The 22,336-nt window shown below is 43.2% G+C and overlaps 1 protein-coding gene across 37 annotated transcripts in view; it reads right to left on the bottom strand.

The window, feature by feature from the left end:
• Pkp4 (plakophilin 4) overlaps window positions 1–22,336 on the bottom strand; it is a 203,592-nt gene that overhangs the window by 54,101 nt on the left and 127,155 nt on the right. For 32 of the 37 annotated variants that reach the window (NM_001427440.1, XM_039106305.2, XM_039106316.2 and 29 more), the window contains one exon: window positions 10,732–10,766. The exons of 2 other annotated variants lie outside the window; for them this stretch is intronic. In NM_001427440.1, the coding sequence (NP_001414369.1) occupies window positions 10,732–10,766 (35 nt within the window). Of the gene's footprint in view, window positions 1–217; window positions 424–10,731; window positions 10,767–22,336 lie in introns of all 37 variants that reach the window. 3 more of the 37 variants (XM_063283261.1, XM_063283263.1, XM_063283265.1) reach the window with 1 other exon arrangement.

Genomic DNA, 22,336 nt, shown 5'->3' with positions numbered 1-22,336 from the left:
GCAACAATCACAAACCCAGGAATGAAGGCTTTGTGCACTGAGGCAGAGGGGAAGAGGAAAGGAGTCTTTAAACTTGATCGTTTCTGTTACATTTTAGACAGTTAATAGATGACTGCTTCAGATCACAAAAGTAGGAGAAAAACATAAACATCTACATCAAACATAAAATATTAAACATATAACCAGATGCTTTAGTTAAGCTTTGGGGATCACTCACTTGACACAGAAGTGGCTCAGAAAAAGCCAGCTGCAGCTGTATGTCCATTGAAGCAATAGTCTAGTTCTTATTTGGTGGTGAACCAGGTCCAGCAACAATAAGTCATAGAGCTAAAGCAGGAAGTCTGATCTCTACTTCTATACAGGGGTCACTTGTGTCCAGCATCCAAGTGGGGAATGATCCTCAGATACAAGAACCTGTGGGTGCTTAAGACACATATGCATTTCTTTTTCTCGTGTGTGTGTGTGTGTGTGTGTGTGTGTGTGTGTGTGTGTGTGTATGTGTTACCAAGTCTCACACAGCAGCCCAATCATAGAATGAAGGAAAGTTGCCTCTCTACAAGTTTCCCATATACTTTATATCAGACTTCTTATCAGAATCAATAAGATGCGAATGTTTTTCATACTGACTTATTTAGAGAATGACGTGGTGAAGCCTGCAGACACAACCATCACAGCCTAATGTTGGGCACCTGAACAACATATTTTCAGATACTTTGTATTTGCAAGGTTGGATCTGTGATGCTAAGGGAGGACAGTATGAGCAATTTTGGTTAACAGAGGTTCATTAAAAAATCTCAAGTATACAGAAAGTATGAATTAAATAATACCTACTTGCTGAAAAACCCATGTCACTGACTTCGCAATTTCTTTCAATGACTTGTTTGTGAGGAAACTGCACAGCATGGCCAACCTGTACTGCCTTTCAGCCGGTTCACCCACACATGCCATTTTAAGCCCGGCATTTCAATCGATGTACGTAAAGAATTTACATTTAAGTCTGTTAACATTCATACCTTAGTATCTCCCATTTATCTTTCTCCTTTCTTTGTTACAGGGCCTTACCATCTCTTAGACCAAATCATTCATCTGTAAATGCTTCCATGTATCTCTGTAAAACCAGGACACCGTACAACCATAATCCCTTTAATGTCACCTCACGCCCTCGAGTTCAGATTGCCGTGGTGCTTCAAAGTGTTTGTTTCGCTTTGTCTTCCACCTGTCAGCCTGAAGGGAGACCGTTTACTGCAACTCGTACTTAAGACCTAAGTCAGCATGGATGACCACTGCTAACTTTATCCTGTCTCCCCGAGAAAACCACAGCAATGAATTTGCTTCATGGTCTGAAGATTATGGGTGCCTTGTTCCAAAACCAAATTTGAATTCGGCACAGAGCTTAAAAGCCCCACAGAGGACCTAGTATAGAGAGAAGTTTGGGGATACCTGGGGTGAGGGCTAGAACCTAATCCCAGTGATTTTTGTAAAGGGTTGCTTTCTGCTTGTTTTGGGAGTGGCTACTACGTTAATATGGAAGAGAAAATACGCCTGATCCCTTTGAGCCATATGTGAGTCCAGAAGAAAGCAGAGCTGGTAGGACACATTACAATAATTCAATTATTCCAAGGTCATGATGCTTTTCAGTCTACGTAAGAATTAATCAAGTAACAACTGTCAGAGCGTATTGAAATCTCCATGGAATATTATGATTTACCAATATTTAATAATGAGTTCTTTAAATGATTTATTCTGCTTAATGTATCTACAAATCTAAAAAATTTATGGAAAATTTAAAACAAATGACTTTTAAAAATCTTATTTAAAACCATCTTACTGAAAAATTAAATATGCATCAAGATTCCCATTCCTGCACTGTGTTAATATAGAGACACATGGAGATGGGAAGTCTTGTTGGCATCCACAGTGGTGGACAGCATTAAGCATTTTTAATAAGCAGATTGCAATGTCAAAGTGTAGACAGGTGCTCCTGCCCTGGCATTCCCAGTTCTAGAAATCTATCTGACAGAGATGCTTGGGTATGCCAAGGAGATCGTCACTGTTGGAGTGAAAAACTGAAAGGAAAAAAGATATCATTCAACTCTTAAAAAGACAAAAGGATGTCTTTATATCCTTACACAGAAACACATGATTTTACCAGGTTGAGGAAAAGAAAAGAAAAGAAAAGGAAGGAAGGAAGGAAGGAAGGAAGGAAGGAAGGAAGAGGAGGACAGAGGAATTGTAATTTATGTGGAGGAAACTAAACTCACATCCGTGTGTTCAGACACAATGCAGAAGGGTTATCTGGCACTAAGTGTGCCACACCAACTGTGAATTCTCTGTGTGTGGGCGGGCAGAGGAGGCATGGCTGTGGTCTGGAAGGTATAGGAATGAAGCACATTTTGCTTTACTACAGATGTTTCTAGACTTTTACAGTCTCACAAACAAAAAGCACTTTTCTTTTTGCAACAAAAGTAAAACAAATTTTCCTTTTGCAACAGGACATCAGAAAGGTCCGGCAGGTGGTATGCCTGTGAGCTCAAGTCCAGCCTGACTGACATCGTCATGAGCTCCAGGCCATCCAGGGCTACAAGACAAAACTGCTACCAACAAACACAAATGGGAAAGGAATCCAAAGCACAAGGCTGCCTTCTGTGTCTCTGTGACTAAGTCAGGCCCATATAACCTGGACTCCACAGTTAGTTTTAAAAGAAACTCTTATCTTCCTGGCATTCAGAAAAGAAATCGGAAGTGAATGAATGTGTTAAGCACTGTCATTTGTACAGTCGCTAGCCACAATAAATCATAACATTGAGGTGTCCAATAATACAGTAGTCATTTTACACACCAGCGTGCATCTAATCGTTTACTTGACACTGTGTACAATACAACAGACTTCCTACTGGCTGTCCTTCATGAGGTCTCTACATTTCTACTGAGGTATAGCATGCTCTCATTTAAGCTCACGTCTTATCTCATGATGCTCTGAAGCTTTTGTACGGCAAGTTACTTGCTCCAGAGGGAGAAAAGAAAACAAGAAACATTGTCTTAAGTTTGTCTCACCTATTGTTTGTCTCCAGCTTTTGTGTCTGGGGCTGAAGCTCACTCCGGAGAAGACCTTGTATTTAGTTACTCAGTTTAGAAACAAAAATCTCTATATAAACAAAATGGAGACCCTACCTCTATACTCTTAAACTTGGCAGAATATATTACTTTCTAATGTCACACAGGGCAGGGGCAGGCGGACAACGTTCATAAACCCTGACATTTCAATGCACTATTTCTATGCACTAAATGAACTGTGAGGGTAAACCATTGCTTTAAATGGATTTACATTGGATTACAATAATTTCCTCCCTCTACAGTTCTTGTCAAATATCAACAGTTCTAACGATACAGCCTCATTTTCTCCCTACTCATCTGAATCTCCTGGGCATGTGCAAATGCCCCATGGGTCCACCTCCACTTCCCCCATTTCACTGCCCTGTGTCTTTTGTTGACTTGTTCTTTGAGAAGCTCTAATCTTTTTGGCCTTTTGAGTACCAGCGCCTCAAACCTAACGATCTTCAGTCATCTTTTCCACATTTCTTTCTAGGAACCATGTTAGTGTCAAAAACAATGGACCTGGCAGGCCCGGGGCTTCAGGCCTGTAATCCTGGTTGCTCAGAAGCCTGTTCCCAAGTTCAAGGCCTTGCCAGGCTACAGACAGACTCGATTGGGAAATTCTGATCCTTTGTTTCAGAATAAAAGTAAAGAGGCTGGGAAGTAGTCCACGGTAGGTGGTAGAGAGATTGTCTGGCATGAATAAGGCACTAGTTTTTATATAGTTTTATAGTAAAACAACGGGCTTTACTGACTGTGTGGTTGGTTGAATTGACCCATGTCTTTCGGCTTTGCAACTCAGGTGCTTCCTCTAATCCAGATTTCTGACCCCCACCCCCACAGAACTTCTTAAATTGGCAACTTGTCAGTTTATAGTGACTTTTTTCTCCTGGAACCGAAAAAGTATGAAATTGTGATCTGCAGCAACTTAAGTTTCACAGGCTATGGCCAGAGCATTTAAGCAGCAACCAGCGATCACTGATAAAAGAACAAATCTTGGCTCCACAAGCTTCTTTCTGACAGTCAGACATGGTTACATTTGTACATTAAAAAACAAAACAAAACAAAACAAAACTGCATCCAAATGCTTCTTTATTCACAGTGTGTGAAAGTCTATGTGCCCACGTCTATAGTCTCAGTGTGTGAAGGTCTGTGTGCCCCCGTCGTCTGCTGTCTCAGTGTGTGAAGGTCTGTGTGCCGTGTCTGCTGTCTTGCCCCTTTGCCCTGTATTGTTTCAGGACATGTTTTCTGGGATTCTGATGTTATTCTCTATTCCATTATACACCGTCTTAAAAGTTACATCCAGCTTTGAAGCATCACAGCGACTGTACAAATACATAACATGTAAGAGATCTGTGAAGATGAATGATGAACGTGACACCCTCACCCAAGAGACAGAGGCTGCATGGGACACCGCCCCCTCTGAACTGCTGAGTAGAACACAGATTACTAGAAATATCGGGCTAAGGAAAACACAAAGCAGAGACACAAAACAGTAAACCCCCCTCCTCTACTAGACAAAAAGAAGTGCATTTGTGCTTTAAAAAGGGAAATGACGTCAGGTAGAAAATGCAGAGGAATGAAGAAGAGGATGGACAGACAGATGACACAGAGCTGAGGGAACCCAGTGCTTCAGGGCAGCTTGAGCAAGTGGTAGGGACCCACATGCAAAGGGTGTGGTAATTGCCATATCTTCCTCATCCTTTGGGAAGAGTCTCTTTCCAAAAAGCCTACCATTCTTAGTTCAGGGTAAATACAACCACCAACTATCTACCAACCACCAAGCCAAGCCAGGCTTCCCTGAGCTGAACTACAGAGGCATGGAAACCTCTGAGCTCAGTGCATCCTCAGTTCTTCCTTAGGAGCTGCAGTAACTTGGCTATTTAAAAACAAAACTCAACAGCTGGGCTCAGTTTTGGCATTTCAGCAGAAGGTAGCATCCTCCACGCTGTGCCTTGCTAACAATTCACCTTCTTGCTGGAAGGCTTTTAAAAGGATGAACTTTTCAAATCAAATCTGTAAAACTTTAAAGAGAGAGGAAAAAAAAAAAACAGAGAAATTGTCTGCAAGTAAATGCAAAATATGAAGAAGATAATAACTGTGAAGGACTCTCAGCCCCCTTCCTTCGATGAAGTCCTTTCTTACACAGGAGCCAAGGAAAAGAATGGCGGTGTCTTTTGTTGAGACCAAGCCAAAAGCACGGCACACGGCAGCCCTTGGAAATATTTCTCACATGGTAAAGCTGCCCCTGCTCATTCTGGGCAGGATTTTCACTGCGTGTTCTTTCTGTTCTTCACACTGAGAATTAATACAATAAGGTTGACAGTAAAAAGAACATCAAAACCATCATTTTTATTCCAATTATTAACTTACACTAGAACTTGGAGAAGGGCATCTATTATCTGTTAGAAAAAGGAGCATAAAAGGAGTCAGATTTTATTTTTATTCATAAAATCAATTTTCAATTTTCCTGCCCTTGTAGCTGTAGAGAAGTGCCACGGCCACAGTTTAGATGCCATAAGCACGGGGGAAAGCGGGCGAGCATCAGAAAGACACAATCAATGCTGCGATAGGAGAAAGAACAACTACTACCATTTGTGGCTGTTAGGTCTGAAAGTGAGGCCTGCCCCAAAAAACCATGAATACATGACTGTAAGAGTGAGAGGTAAGAGTTTGGGCTACGGTGCTCTAAGAAACATAAGGGGTCAGGTAGTTTGGGGTGTGACGAAGGGACCGGCTGTGGCAAGGACAGCTGAATTGCTACAGTTGTATCTCCCTGAGCTGGGGGAGATAGATATGTGGGCAGCATTTAATTGCTATGTATTCAAGTCAAGTATATTTAATGCTGACAAATGCATATATTTTATGTATTCTTATATACTTCACAGATGATACAATGATTGCACTGCCTACTGGGGTGATAAAAGCTAAAAATGCCCCCCCCACACCTGTGAAAAACTTCTTGAAAACCTTAAAGAAAGATACCAAGCGCATCAGTGGGTATTTGCTACTTGGTGATGACGTGAATCCTGATGATGGGGACCAGAGTGTGGGGATACGGGAAGAAGGGTCGAGGATGTCCTAGACACTGCATTCCCATCTGTCTGCACTGTGCACCACAGACACAGGAATACCAACGCCTGTCTGGTGCTGGTAGATAAAGCCCCAGCCCTCCTCTCTAGCCTGAGAAGGTAGGCAGCAGCTGCTAGGTGGGCAAGATGGGCAGAGAAGACAGGTACAGCCCAGCTCGGGTCCACACAGTATTTGGGCCACAGGATGCTTCTTCCTGGTTCTAATAAAAGTGAAAAAAACTCAACCCAATCTCTGCCTGCCCCAAGACTCTGACAGAGTCAAGCACCCGGTCACCCTCAGGCCTTTGAAAAGAGGCAAACATTCAGGGTCATCAGCCTCTCCGGGGCTCTGCTTCCCAGATCTTCCCAACCCTACTTTCCTGACCCACAGGTTGTCTGCCTCAAATCTCCTGTATTTAATTTAACTAGCTGGCGTGGGTTCTGCTTCCCCAGCCGAAGTCTGATGGAGAGACACGACTGTCACTGCTGGACTTACAGTCTTACCTGTCACACAGTACCTCCAATAGGAAAGAAAAGTGCTAACACCGAGGGTAATTTATATTTTCCACATATAAATGGCTCAATCTCATATATTTGGAGGGAGGGAAAGCAACTTGGTCACATACATCGAAGACCTTAATACCATATGTGTGCCATACATGCTTTCAAAACATCCAATAAATACATTTTTATATAGTTATGTTATCACAGTGATTTAGAGAAAAATTATAATGTTGACTAATACATATACGAGCATGGAATATAGTTGCAGTTCTCCCGCAGGCGTCGTCCTGCCAGTCAGAGTGGTGATAGTCTATTAATTCTCCATTAAACCTCAACATCTGAAGAGGGGAGGCTGCTGCTCAAGATGCTGGGAACCATGTGCTACCCACACGCGGGTAATCCTTATTGCATGGTACTAAAGATAAATTCATAGAGGAATTTCATACTCAGTAATAGATACTGAGCATCTGGGGAGGCAGAGACCATCCTGGCCTACACAGAGAGTTCTAGGGTAGCCAGGGATACCCTGTGATACTCTGTTTTAAAAAACAAACAGCAAATGTAATGGCACATTAATATTCCCAAGTTTACTGAAAAGGGCAACTATGTGTAAGACATAGGCAATGACATGAGATAATTATAAGTAATTATTTTATATTTTTCTATATTGTAAAACATCTGATGGGTATGTGTACAGCACATTATTAAAATTTTTTTTTAATAATAAAAAAGATGGGGAGGCAGATGGTGAGACTAAAGGACAAGCTTTGCCATTCACCACTGCTTGAAGAAGAAAGGAAAAACCATGCTGGCCATCACTGAGGTGCAATCTGAAAACTTCACCACATGTGCTGACAGCTACAGTACAGCACCAAGTGTACTTGGAGACATGGAGGGACATGGAGAGAAAGCCCTCGTACTCCATTGGTAGGACTGTTACAAAGGCACAGCCACACTGGACACTATTCTGCTGCTTGTTTAAAAGGCTGAGCTCTGAGTCACAAGCCGACTGGGTGGTTCTATTCTTAGTTATTACACAGATAGGTGAAGATGCACACGCAGGAGTTCTCGTGAATACTCAGAGCAGTCGCCAACAGGAGAAACAGGTGCCTCTCAACGTATGGATGGAGAAAAGAAATGCTCTCCAGTAACTTAAGGGATGATTATTCATCAAGAAGAAGGATGGAGGTCTGACACATAGGGTGAACCTTGAAAACAATGCTCAGCAGAGAAGTCCACATTAAGGGGCACGTGTTGTACAAACTCAGTAACTGAAATATCTGGAACAGGCAAATTCATAAAGAAAGACAATGGTGGCTGCTTAAGATTAGTAGCTTTGGGTAGAAAATGATACTGACTTATATAAAATGTATGTGGCATCTTTACAGGTAATGATAATGCTCTGAAACTGATGGTGGGGATGGGGGACACAATGCTGTATATTTTAACAATATTGAAATGTGCAGTTTATTGTGTGACCTGTAGGGCATGTGAGTACTATCTCAATGAGGTTATTATATCAAGAGGACAGAAAGAACTACGAGGAAAACAGTATGGCCAGAGTCACATCACACATGCTAAACGTGCAATAAAGAAAATCCCATAAGCTGAGTATGGTGAATCTCAGTGTGAAGGAGCTGAGCCAGGCCAGACTGGGGTATGACTCAGTGAGTTCCAGACAGCCTGGGATACACAGAAAGACTCTGCCTTAAAGAAAAGAAAGAAAGGAAGGAAGGAAGGAAGGAAGGAAGGAAGGAAGGAAGGAAGGAAGAAGTGGGGGTGTATGGGAGGAAGAGGAGAAGGGAGGGAGGTGGGCAGCAATGGCAGCCAGCAAGGCAAGATTTACAATCTTGCTAATGTCCTGCTAGGTTATTAAGAGTGCCGAAGCTTTTGACAAGGCAACATGAAACTCACCTACCAAGTTCATGATCGAGAGCATGCAACTAAGTTGGGGGCGGGGCAAACACCAGTTATTTGACATTTTAAGAAATGTTCCTATTTTGTGTGTGGCTCACTGCTGGCCATTCTAAGCACATGGGGTCACCGACTGCCTGTTGGAAATGCCTTCAGCGTAAGGCTTTCAAGAGCACAGAGTAAAGAGTCAAAATAAGCTCTTTGGAGTTTTAAAAACTTACAACATTTTATAATTTTTTTCTAAATATATATTCTGCCCTAAGCTGACACATTTGCCCCTCTTACACAGAGGGTTTTCTTTAATATTTGCTAAGACTGTACATGGTCTTGATCCTGGTGCAGAGAAACTTTCCAAGGGCTTCAAGTTCAGTTGTGAATGTAATGTATGTGCCCTCAAACCTTCCTAACCCTTACTGTTCATTCATATATGGGTGTATTCACTCACTCAGGTGAGCCGGGCAGACATAGTCCTGCCCTTTCTGATGAGCTGACACACTGTAGCAAAGTAGGGAAAACACTTCCCAGCTGACCTCCAGGACTCCTCCGGTTTCAGATCATCTCTGATCACCTCCCAGGAGCAGTGGGTGAGCAGGGTTCCAGCCTTGCTGCCTCTCAGACAGCCCGTTCTGCAGCGCTCTGGGCATGTGTCTGAAGCACCTAGTGAAATGTGACTGAGCAGGCACTATCTGCTCAACCGGAGCGCTCTTCTGCACCCTGGGCTGGGCTTGCTTACCTCACTACTGACTATACTCTGCTGCTCCTTTTACCATCAAATCTAGCATGCTCAAGACCGTACTTAGTCCAAAGTGTCCCAGAGACTGGCTCTCCGTTCTGACTTGCCCAGCTTTTCAATGAAGCTGCCGTTCTACACTGCTCAAGACTAACCTCAAGGCTTGTCCACACCAAGCCACCCTCCAAATCCTTAGCAATGACCCAGCTCAGACGTTCCCACGCCAAATTATGCAGTAGGTTTCCAGCTGGCCGTTCTTTGCTTCATTTTTCTTCCCTCCAATTCCTAACTATGCTGTCTTTCCAGAGGATGTTTAAATTACATACATACTTTTCTTTAAGCATTTTCAGAGTCTCTTCATAGCTACTGAGAGACTAAACAGCCCTGTTGGTCTAATTCAGCCCTCTAACATCTAATATCCCTCTTTAAAAACTAGTTTCAAATGTTCCCACACAATGCTGCTGCTGTGTGTTCTGTCTGGTGTGAATGCCTCCTCTCTAACCTGGAGTGAACACTGCGTGGGCTTCGGGCTCATCTTAGTATAGCTATCTCAGAAGTGGCCATCTGTGACATGAAATTCCACCTTATTTCCAAGGCAGCCACAGATTCTCCTATGGGGTCTCTTTCTTTTTACTAACATGTGTTCTATAGGGCACCTTGTGAGTAGGAGCAGTCTGAACAAAAAACACTGCACATTAGCAATGTGAATGACATCAGAATACCGTGACCAAATGCAGAGAAGCTTAGAAACGGGGCATTTGCTGCTCTACGTCTCTTCAAGGCCAGTTCTAGTCTTTGCAATGCTGCTGACTTGCTCACCTGATAAACCCCATCTGGCTGGGTAGGGAGGACAGGTGTGCGGTGACCCTTGTGATAGTGGCAGATACTCTTTGTAACGTAATTTACCCTTTATGTTGTAGGTTTAGGGGAAAAGATACACGAGCTGTGTTAAAGCCTACTACGTTAGATAGCAGGACTAGCAGATATTTTACATGGAAGAATGTAAACTCTCACTGTGCACGGTGATGAAACATTTGACGGAGGTGAGTAGTTATCCTTTTTACAACACCCTTCCTGGTGTCCCCTTTGTTTCCTCGTGAGGAAAAGCTTCAGACACACAGTTGCTATTAAGGGAACTGCTATACAAGGCTGTAACAGTCACTTACGCTAAAGGACGAAGGAAACTGGAACTACTATGCCAGAGTGAAGTAGTTCAGTCTCAGTACTGCCAAGAGCTAGGCTTGGCTCACTCCGTCAGGAGGTAGGAAGTTAAAGAACACAGTATGTGGGAGTCAGGGACTGGCTCAGTGGTAGATCATTCACCTAGCGTGCACAGGCCATGGCTGCTAGCTAAGCAGCTGCACTTTTGTTTGGCTCTAAAACAAGAAATAATTTTTACATAATTAAAAAAAAACATACCTGTTGATCTCCAAGGAAATGACTTTTCAGTTGAGCTAGAGAAAAAGGAAAAAAAAATGTTTTGTTATAGAATTTAATAGTGGGCTTATTTTGCAATCCCAAACTAATGGTTACATCTAATTATGTAAATGGATAAGAACCTCAAATTAAATCAAAATTACCCGTCTACATTACTTTTTAAACTGTATTTGTACTTGGAAACTAAGCAAAGTATAGAGACGCAGCATAGTTGAGCAGACGACAGAGGCAGCGTTTGTGATGACATGACACCACGGGTGCAGCACGTACAGTTAGACCCCAAAGACCACCCAAAAGTCAAAGGAAGCCACGAAAGACTCCCACAGACAAGACAACCAGCATGCTTTGCATCGAAAGTTACCTTATAAAAAGCTAAGGTACACATTAAAATCAACAAGACAGGGCAGTATTTGAGCTACATAGTTTCCTTAGCAGTGGTTCTCAACCCATGTGTTGAAACCCCTTTTTGGGCACGGAAAGACCCTTTCACAGGAGACCATTGAAAAATATAGATACTTACATTATGACTCATAATTAGCAAAGTCACACTTATAAAATAGTAATGAAAATAACTGTATGTTTGGGAGTCACCACAACACAGGAGCTGTATTAAAAGGTCACAGCCTTAGAAAGGTTGAGGACCACTGGCTTATACTGTATATATTTAGAAAACCATTTTCATATGAAAATATATTTGTGCACCTTTTTGCCTTTCTCTGCCATGGACCACTGACATAGGACATTATAACATTAGGGGACAGTGCGGTGGAACAAAGACTAGATGATTAAGCATTGCCAAATGTAAATTCAAGCTCTTAAGATATGGATTTCCATTTTGAATATATTAACTCTTTTATCTTATACACAATGATTTTGTCACAGGGCCATCAGTAATTTCATTTTAGAGATAAAACGTGTTGGCAACTAGAAATGCTGAGATCAAACCTAATATTATCTCATTCCCAAACCAGTGTGCCCAGACACTGAGGCACACAGAGCAAGTGCGCACTTACACACACATACACACACCAAAAGTGACGTTATTCCTTTGGGGTAAGAACATGAATTTTTTCTTTAATAATTTATGGAAGAGGGCTGCGACTCCGGGCTTAAATAAACACGTTATAAAACAGAAGACCTGGAGTTCACCAAAGGTCCAGCCTGCAGTCTGAGGTTCTACATTCCTGTCTAACTCCTTGTCGTCTTCCCCAAGAATGAAAAGCTGGAAGGGATTTTTGCTCGGTGAAAATGTGTGATTGTCCCCTCTTGTAGCAGACACAGCAGCTCACCCCCCAGGGCTGGACTCAGTTGCACAAGCAGGGTAACCAGTCCATGGATGGAGCCAGTCGTCGAATGCTCATCTTGTCTGAGCTCCAGGACTGTGCTCCAGATGATGTGCTTTTACCTCATTTCAAGGGGGACCGCTGGGGGTGGGCCACAAACTGTGAGCAAATCATAGTGAGGGCTACTTGCCTTGCTCCTGGTGGCAGGTCACAACTGTCCTTGAGCTTGGAAAGTAGTTTCTTTTTGCAATAAGTTTCCATTTCGTAGAACTTCTGTTACTTAATTTTACTCACAAAATCAGTTCTCCACACACTAGGACTGAGAATGCCTCACTGTATAATTGCCGAAACAATCACCTCTTACGTCAATATTAATACATGCTGCTAACCAAACTGCCACCCAGAACAGCTCGCTAACAGCCCATGCATCTTGGGATTACCATGGGAGCTTATTAAGCCCCGAGTTTTAAGTCACGGAACTTTAGCGGAATGCTCTATGATGCTTTTCATCTTTGCAATGCCAGCCTTATCATGTCACTCGGCTCCTGCTCGGGGTAGCAGAGGCTGTGGCTTGTCTGGCTCCTCTCCATGCCAGGGGCCCAGCAGCCTGTCTGCCTGGCACCCAGGAGATGCTTTACACAGTGTTACTTCACAGAACGTGAAAAGCACCAAGCAGCGCACTGTTCTGGGTAATGAGGTAAATATTGATGAACTGTGTTCAAGCAGATTAACTTATTTCACCCTTTATCATGAGGAGGTACCAATACATCGCTTTGTTTGTTTTTTGGGTGGGGGTAGGGATGGGACAAAAAAACAGGCAAATAGCATTTGGCTGTTGAAAAGGCCTTAGGTCCCTAAACACAGCAGGGCATACCGAAGTCTATGGGAATCTTCAGCTAAAATCATCTTCCTATCCCTATTTAAAGTAATGTACATAACTCATTAGGAAAATAAGCTAATAATGAACATTAAAATAAGCCAAATTGCCAAGGTACATGTGGAAGAGCACGGATGTGTATGAACTATGGTGCATGTCCCCCACAGCTCTCACTGTGACGGAGCCTCAGACTGTTCGTTGTCGCCAGGACTGAAGAACGAGTGCACGAAACCTGAATCCATTTGATACAACTCGCTCTGCTCTCGCGCCGTGTGAAGCAGATCCATGGGAGAGACACCAGAGGCATCTTCAGCCTGGAAGGAAAGGCCTGCTCCCTCCTCTCTTTCTCCTCACTCCCCACCATCTATTCCTAGAAGCACTTCCCAACCGACGCTGGCTGCCTACCATGTCTACAGGCGCTGTGCCCACAAGACTCCACCCCGGCTCCCTTTCACGTCCCTTCTGAAGGTGCCAAGCAGCTTGTGTTCTAGGAGCTTCCACTGGAGTGTGGAAGACATTTCACACACAAGGACTGAATCATCAACAAGAGTTTTGTGTCAATAGGAAAATGCCATAATTTTAAATAACTTGATTATTAACCACCATTTAAGTGAACCATTCATGTGCTTAGAACTGTTCAGGACAGGAGACGAAGAACAAATAAAAAGAAGTTTGCTGGGAAATTAACCAATCAAAGCTTTGAATTTTAAGTAAAATATTAGTTTGTCTTAAAATTTATTTTAGACAGGAACTGCATTTTTGTGCTACATAAAATATGTAGCAATCACTGTAAAATTCTATGCATATGGAATTAGTTTTCATTCGGAGATGAAAATGGCTTCTTAGAGTTGTACACTGTGTTTGAAAACCTTCCTGAATGTGGTCTTTTGTCAGGAGTCAGGAAATCTGCCCGCTCATACTCCATCAAGGCCTGAGGGCAGTCTAGTGAGCAGGCTACAAGAAGTCATGTCAGAAGAATGTGGCGGTGACTTGAGTGTTTGCCATGGACACAGCCGTTGCAGTGAGCACTGTTCCAGGCCACCAAGATTTCATATCTGGGTGATGTGCCTTCTGACAGAGCCTATAAACTAATATGTAGTTGTCCCTCTCTCTGCTATGCAAACCAGGGAGGAAGGCCTGTTGGCAACTAAAAGCCATGACTGGCTCATAAGAAGACCAAGGAGCCTCACCGGCAGGCCCTGTGCCGTAAGTCCAGCATTTGTAACCCCACTTCATAAGTCCAGCATTTGTAACCCCACTTCATAAGTCCAGCATCTGTAACCACTTCATAAGTCCAGCATTTGTAACCCCACTTCATAAGTCCAGCATTTGTAACCCCACTTCATAAGTCCAGCATTTGTAACCCCACTTCATAAGTCCAGCATTTGTAACCCCACTTCATAAGTCCAGCATCTGTAACCCCACTGCATGCTCAGCATGTTACAGTTCTTTCCTGGAAAGTGAGTCTACTCTATCAACACCATGGGTCACTCAGCCTGAAAAGCAGGAGTTATTTCCCTGCCCAGGGCACCCAATTCTTCTTCACTCACAGGAATGCTGCAGAAGCACACATGGCTATCACTCAGGGTGCGCCACTACCGGGGACATAGGTTGGACATCCATCCTTTGATCCTATTTAGGCTGCAACATTCTCCGTTTCTTCTAACTGGTGTTCATGGTCAGGATTTCTTACCCTTCAGGCTCTGTTCCTGCTGTTGCTACTGACTTTTACTGCAGGACAATAAATGGTGTCACTCTCCCACTGCTAAAGTACAAACAGACCCACCCAAGAAAATGCAAACACGTGAGGGTGGCCCAGGAGGTCCTTGCCACCTGGTCCCTTTAGCTCGCCCTTTCCCACATAGACCTACATCCCAGGAACGTGCAAGTGCTTGGACTTGCCTCGTCTGCCAAGCTGCTTCACACTCTGAATGCTATTTTGGGGCAAGAATGTGCAGGAACGGTCTAAAAATTCTTTTGAGAGTTGTTCGAATGCCAGAGCTGCTGTTCAGGTACCATGTAACGCATATGTATGCACTATATACAGGAAACTACAAGCAGGCTGCTGAGGTCTGATTTTACTTTATGTCACTTCCTATAAAAGCAGGAACATTCTCAGAAAACGCCCTCCCTCCCCTGCCTAAGGTGAGCCAGCTGACTGGACGCTGCTTGGGGAGGCGGTGGGGAGGTCACAGTGAAGACAGAGTAGAGCCACAGACCCTCTGCCACACCATGTCCTCACCCTTCGCAGATGCAAAGAACTTTCGATGGTTGATGCAATTAACCACAGCCAATGACAAATTAAACTTCATTTATGTGAACTATCCCAGAAATTGTCTTCTCTATAAACACAGCAAAGGCTGCCCTACTGTGCTGCACTCCTCGATGACCTCTAAGATCCTTCAGAAACAGTGATGGAAATCACTCCTTACCCAGAGTGTGCCCAATCACTCGCTTGTGCTTCTCACAATCACGATTGTGGTAGTTGTTCCTGGTTTCCAGAAACAGACCACAGCTCCTCTTGGGGGAGAGACTGTTCCCTGAGTCCAATCAGGACTGAATAGGACACTGGAATGCCTGTCAATTTGAAATTTTGGGGGGGGGGTGTTCAGTTTTAAAAGTAAATTCTAAGTGATCTTCAATTATTTTTTTTTTACAAATGAGGCAGATTAATCATTTTATGATGCAGTAGGTATCTAGAATGTTCTCCGCTTTTTGCTGAGAACACTACTTTTAAAATATAACACTTACAGAAAACCTAGGACTTCGAAGCATTTATCCCCTCGTCAGGAGAAATTTCCCTGTACTGTGACTCCCATCAGCCATGCCACGGGCTCAGTTTACACTACCACTTGGTGTAGAAGAAAGAAGCAGGGCCTCCTGAATGTCCAAAGTTCCGATGTTCAAGAACTATTACTACCATCCACTAACAGGTAACAGTCCTGTGCTTGGGAGGGGCCTCACCTGTGGCATTTTAAAAGGCAGACGAATGAGGAAATGCAGGCTCTACATCAGAGTCGTCCTCCAAGAAGAACAGACAAAATTAAAAGAGAGTCTTGATTGTCTCCAACAAGCACAGATACTCCCCATCCTTACACTGCCCCACCGAGGTAAAAGAGCAGAAAAGTCAATCGATAAAATAGACGATGACGAGGGAGTGTTGCCTTGACTACTTGAAGATTAAGGAAGGAAGAAGGGACACTGAAACCACCAACCACTAAGACCCTGGTTTTAAAAATTCATTAGCCAAGACAGAAGGAATTAATTGCCTGTAGTTACCTAGTTACTTACTTCCCAAGTTACTTAGTGCCCATCCACAGCTTCAACAGACAGAGATCTGCCTACTCTTCTCCTGTCTTATCTCTTAATTCTGTTAGCTGGACACCAAGAACCATTCTTCCTGGCTTCTTGTACAGTTAGCCATTAGTCCCCTCTCTTCTAGCGGCAATTCCCCAAATCTCAGTATGGAGGGCAAGTGAAACCTGGCTGGGCCATGAGTCAAGCTTAGTTATTTTGTATGTTATGAATTTGTCCCCAACAAAGGCACAGGTTCATAATCTATGAGTCCTAATAGATGAGACAGGGCGAGGGATCTCTTCATAATTATTTATGAGGCCTGAGGGTGATGCTGGGGTCAAGGAGAGTTGGCTCCAGATGAAGAATGATAACCTTCACACAGGACATGACAGCTCCCAACGGAAGCCCTGAGCTGGCGCCGTTGGCAGACAGGCATTTGCTTTGGTTCACTCCAAACCCAGTCACCGGTGCGAACCACAGAAAGGCAGGCAGCAAGGTGGCTAGAGAGGGCAGGCCAGGTACTCCAAGGCTGTAGGAAAGGCAAGGCCTGCAGTCTGACTCAGGTATTCCCTTTCAGCAGCACTTGACGGAAAACAGAACAAAACCAAACCAAACCCAAACCTGGTGCATTCTCACAAAGTGCTTTCGCGGTTTCAATATTTAAAAAATCACAAGCAACAGGAGTAGCAGAGTTCTGTCTTGGTTTTCTTTGGCTAGTAGGTTTGGTAAACTTTGTGGCCATTCCCCATCTCATTTCTACCTGTGCTGTTTTCCTGCTTCTTGATTTTTTATTCGGCCTTAAACTCATGCTACTCTACTACAGCTTTAGATCCCCTTATAACAGCTGTCTAAAATACCAGGAAAAGGTTAAGATATAAATAAATAATATCATGACCAGTCTCCCAAAGAGAAGACGACTTTTGATGCTCAGTGCAAACATTCAAAGTGGAGAAAACACATGGAGCAACAGAGGAGAGTACATTTTAGATGATGTTAAATATTCTTTGACAAAAGCATTTTGTGTGAGTGCTTTGGATCTATGAATAAAAGATTTAGAAGACCATATGGGAAGCGAAGATCAAAGAGGATGTGTTACTAGACAAAAATGAGACAAACAGTTCCCTGTGGTATCCCCATAAATTACACAGGAAGTAAGACTTCTGCTGAGGCCCACCCCACAACAGGTGTCCTGATTAGTCAAAGAAATTTGGAGAGAAGGGTTTTCAAATACCCTGGCTAACATTTGAAAAACCGAAGGAAAGGGAAGGAAAATAGGAAGGTGGCTAACACAACACCAGGCTCTTCCGATGGACTCAGCCATGACCCGAGATACTATTCAGGTGAAGGGTCAGTGTGTGACTAGCCAGGTGGACAGGAAGTATGTGTCTATGGCTTGTTAAAGGCCATTATCCCCCACTTCCTGTCTTCTCAACCCCAAAGACCAAGAAACTGAGAGGGGAAAACTTAAGTTCAAAGTAAAAACCAAGTGTTCACATAAAAACACCCTTTTCTTTTGGAGTCAGGACAATCTCAGTCTTATACCTTTAAATGTAGGCAGCAATGGTAAGGAGCAGGAAACGAGCTTTTCCACAAAGGAAAGAGAAGGTCCCGTGTGTCTACTTCTCTACACGAGATCAAATACAACACCAACTCAGGACTCGGGTGTAAGATCTAAGAAAACCCTGCTGTCTGTAAACTTTCTAATGTACAGTTGGACAGCTTTGTTTTGATGCAAACATGCACTGCAGCACTTGCCTTTTTAATGTAAATTTTGGGGATCTAAACTTGGGACATCACATTTACACAGTTATGAAATCCATATCCTCATCTTCTGAAATTTCATTTTAAAAAGGAATTTTAAGGGTGCACTTTGAATGAAATACTGTATTCTGACAATAACGAGCCAGTTCAGATGTCTGAAAGCAAAGGCCTGGGCCAGATATCATGGTGCACACCTGTAACTTCAGTGCTTGGAAGGCTGGAACACCGTCCATTTAACGTCCAGCTAAAAACGAATTTCTGCCTACTGATTAGCCAGACCAATAATTTATTTTTAGATTTTTATGAAGAGGGAAGGTTCTTTAACTTCTAAGAGAAATTTTGTTCCAATTATAAAAATAAAGAACACAGCAGGCTTCTTAAATTTCTGCTTTGCTCCTGTTTCTCGCTGGAATCATGTTCTCAAGTCTTGATTTATAGACCAGGGCCATAGGAAGCTATTTTTGCACTCGGGGAGAAATGAATTCACACGTGGGAGGAGGAGAGATCTAGCATCATCAATAACTGTCTGGGGGAAAGAACAGCCTGGAGACAGTCAATGTCCAGCCACCGCCCCTCTGTACTGTAGCATCTGAAACCCAGCAGAGGGGCCCTAATCCATCCACAGCCTCAAATCCGCCTGGCCTCCTCCTCTCTACCAACCACTGCTTCCTACATAAATGTACAGGATTTCCAGGCTACCGAAGGGGTTAGGGTGGGGCATGAGAATGAGCGGGAAGGGTTCTCTCAAGACAACATTCTTCAAAGACAGGGTGATCTGTAAAACCCACTCAGGTGGCCAGACCCTTCCAAAGCACAGATATGAAGAGTGTCTGGTCAAGAGTGTTTTAGAGCTCTAGTGTGAATGTCCAGTTTACAACACAACGGAGAAGAGAGCTAACCAGCTTAATCTTTCCCCTTCACCAATCATGGCCATAAGTCAACGTGATCCATAGGAGAGGCTTATGGAAGATAGGGAACCAACTGTAAATTATAATCTAAAAATGTAAAGTCAGGGTTGCTAAGATTGCCCGGTAAAGGCACCTGATGTCCAGCCTGATGATCTGAATCTGATTCCTATGTGGTGGAAGGAGAGAACTGACTCCCACACTCATGTTGTGGAATGTGCATACGCCCTTAAACAAATACATGTGATTAAAAACAAACAAACAAACAAACAAACAAACAAGAATTTACAAATCAGGTCTAACAAGCAGGTTCTCTTTAAACTTTCACAGGAATACCAATTGGACTATGAAATTTTAAGAGTTTTGGGAAATCACAACTTCTAGTGCATATAACTATATTAATTTTATAAAAATGCAATCAATTAGGACACAGGTGATATGAAGGGGAAAAGAAGAACTGGGAAGGAGATTTGGGGAGCCAAGGAGAGGATGGAAGGGTATAGTGAGGAGGCGTATAACAATAGAGGTTTGGAAAAGCTAGATGAAAACCTACTATTTTATAACACACACACACACACACACACACACACACACACACACACGGGGAGGGAGAGGAGAGGGGGCAGAGGGAAGGGGGAGGAGACAGGGAGGGGGAGAAGGAGAGAGGATAATGCATCAGAAACCAGGGGTACCAAATAAAAAGCCAGTTCCAGGTGTGGAATACCTGTTAGAGATCAGAGTGTCCTAGAGAGCCCGGAACAGCCTATGAGTTATGCCACTCTTGGTTCCTCAGCAGACCTTGTTGCTGAGAGTACTATAACTTGGTCACAGGACATGTGGAGAAATCAAGCTGGTACTGACCAGGAAGCTTCCTCTATGCTACCTAGCTTTCACAGTACCAGAGATGCCATTCAGGCTGCTGGGGGAGATGAGGGTGTATGTCACTAATAGTCATTCCCAGCTGTGAACGTGGGTACAATAATGATAGGCATGACGAGAAACACCCATGGGTCTAACAGTGGCAGGAATGTTATGGGGTAGCTGACAACTTCCTGGTAGAATTAATGTCTTGTACTGCCAATCTGGCCAGGCCCCGGGGAATCCACTATTCTGACTGTGTTAAATGGACCTGTATGAATGGTCTTCTACTACCTACAGATGAGGGAAGCTTTCTTACCTCACCGGAGAAATGTCTGTGCAATGCACGGTGGGTAATGCAGAAACTTACAACTGGTCAATGTGCAGAGAATAGGTTATCTATGGAGTGCTTGGCCACAAAAGGGACATATACATCACATTGCCTCCCAGGGAGCAGGGACCATGACAGATCTCAGAGGGGACAGAGATACTGTAAGAGCCAGTCGTCAAGGAAGACCACAGTGGAATAGCACCTCCTGCACAGGCAGGAATGTTGCACTCATAAACTAACAGAAGCTGTGTTTGCTTACAACAGATCAAGTCCGTCAACTCTGCAGCATGGATGGTGGTGGCACTTGTGCCCACCCCTGGCTGAGGAGCATGGTTTCTGGAGAAGGGAGTCATTTCTCTTTAGGGGTGTGGCTCCTGGAAAGTCATCATTCCAGTGGATGGCCCTACTACACTCATGAGTATATGGGTAGCACAAGTGAAAGTCAAGTGAGCTATTAAAACAACAAAACAAAACAAAACAAAACAAAACAACCAAAAAAAATCCAAGGTCATGAAGCTGGGAAGTCAAAGGGCTGGGGTGGATCTGGGAGGAGTTAGAAGAGAGGGAGGTGAATACAATCCCAATACATTTGTATGCATTGATGACATTCTCAAAGAATTAATACAACATCATTTTAACAGGCAAATAAACACCATATATGGTGAATTTTAAAAACAATGTACTCAAAATTAAGAACTAAATCATCTGACATTTTAAAATCTGTTCTGTAACACTTAATACATAAGTAAAATATAATGGATCACCCATCTAATTTTATCCACCTCCAACAAAAAAAGTGACCATTTGATAATACTGGAATTCCTGACAGCCTGAATCTAATTAGCTCACTAGCCCAGCACCATTTACCATGCTCTTCTGTCTCCTCTAATCCCTGGCTGGTTTCTAAATGTAGATGCTGAGGCAATTTTTAGCAAGTAGACACCATGGTGACTGTTCTCTATTTTACAATGTATCACAGCAGACCCTCAATTCCAGCCTTTTAGCGGCCGGCTAGTCTCCCTTTTGATGTTAGCATATGATGGAGAGGGGATCCAGGGATGTATGTACTGCCACTCTCACTGAAAACCTGCCACCTCTCAGCTGAGAGCTTCAGCAGACTTCAGTGGTCATCAAGGGCATGAGTTTATTTGTGGCTGAGAAGAATCACAAAAGGTTTTAACAGAGGCTTATTCTGAATGGACCACTCTCTTTGATAATAGAAGACATTCAGTGTGGGTCTGTTTTATATCCTATTCAACAACCATCTGACTGAGAAGTATTTTGTCACTGCAGAGAACAAGATGCCCTCTACACTCTGTACCTCTTATGTATTGGGTTTAGTGTTACACTTGGAAATGTAACTTGAATTGTTGTGGCTCTAATAGCATCATTACTGATAATACGACTAAAGTTGGGATCAGCCAACAATTGACCTAGACTGTAGTAATGATCATAGATCCTAAAACACTAGATAGATATTGCTTGACTTTCCATTTAGATAAAAGGCTGGAAGGTACATGAACACACCATTGTTAAAGATAGTTTTGGTTTGATTATAAGCAAACCAAACCATGCAAACAAAATGTTCTATCAAAGCTTTTGTTGGATGCTAACATTTCAATTGTGCAATATTAAATTTTTAGGTTTGAAACTCTGTAGCCTAGGGCTTTCCCCTCTTCAGTGTTAGAGCACTTTTCTCCTTATTTAATTGTGGAGGAACACAAGCCTTGGATAGAAAAAAATCTATGCAAACCCAGAGTAAACTGATTTGTTATTAAGCAGTTCATGAAGCCCCAGGGAGGGCAGCTAGAGGAACAATTCAGACATTTTAGAGCTGGGGAGGGGGTTGGGGCTTTCCTTTCCCCAGGCGGACATGCCATGCTCATTGCTAAGACAAGGTGATTAACTGCTGAAGATGTGCTAATGGATGGCCCTCACTTTAAAGAAGATAACCACATGTCCAATTTTCTTTTCCTAATATCATTGGATTAGAGCAATGCTGAGCAGTTCTCTGAAGGACTAAGGAAACCTCACCACACATCACTCTCTGCTCTGACTGCCAACGGAAGCAGCAACCATCTTTTAGCTCCTGAAGATCAAAGTGAACCAAATGAAGGTATCTTCCACTCTCCCCGAAACAATCGGTGGCACGAGCTGTATTAGATGAAATGCTGTTTTCAAGGCTATTTTCCAGAATTTCTGAGCTGGTACTTCCTTGGTTTCCTGAATCATGGCTGTGATTAATTAGCAGAAGCAGCAGCAGCCTCTGCAGATT

The sequence above is a fragment of the Rattus norvegicus genome, chromosome 3 (assembly GCF_036323735.1).
Source record: "Rattus norvegicus strain BN/NHsdMcwi chromosome 3, GRCr8, whole genome shotgun sequence".
Classification (NCBI taxonomy): Eukaryota; Metazoa; Chordata; class Mammalia; order Rodentia; family Muridae; genus Rattus; species Rattus norvegicus.
Note: the sequence above shows the minus strand (reverse complement) of the source record. Positions and strands in the feature narration are given on the sequence as shown.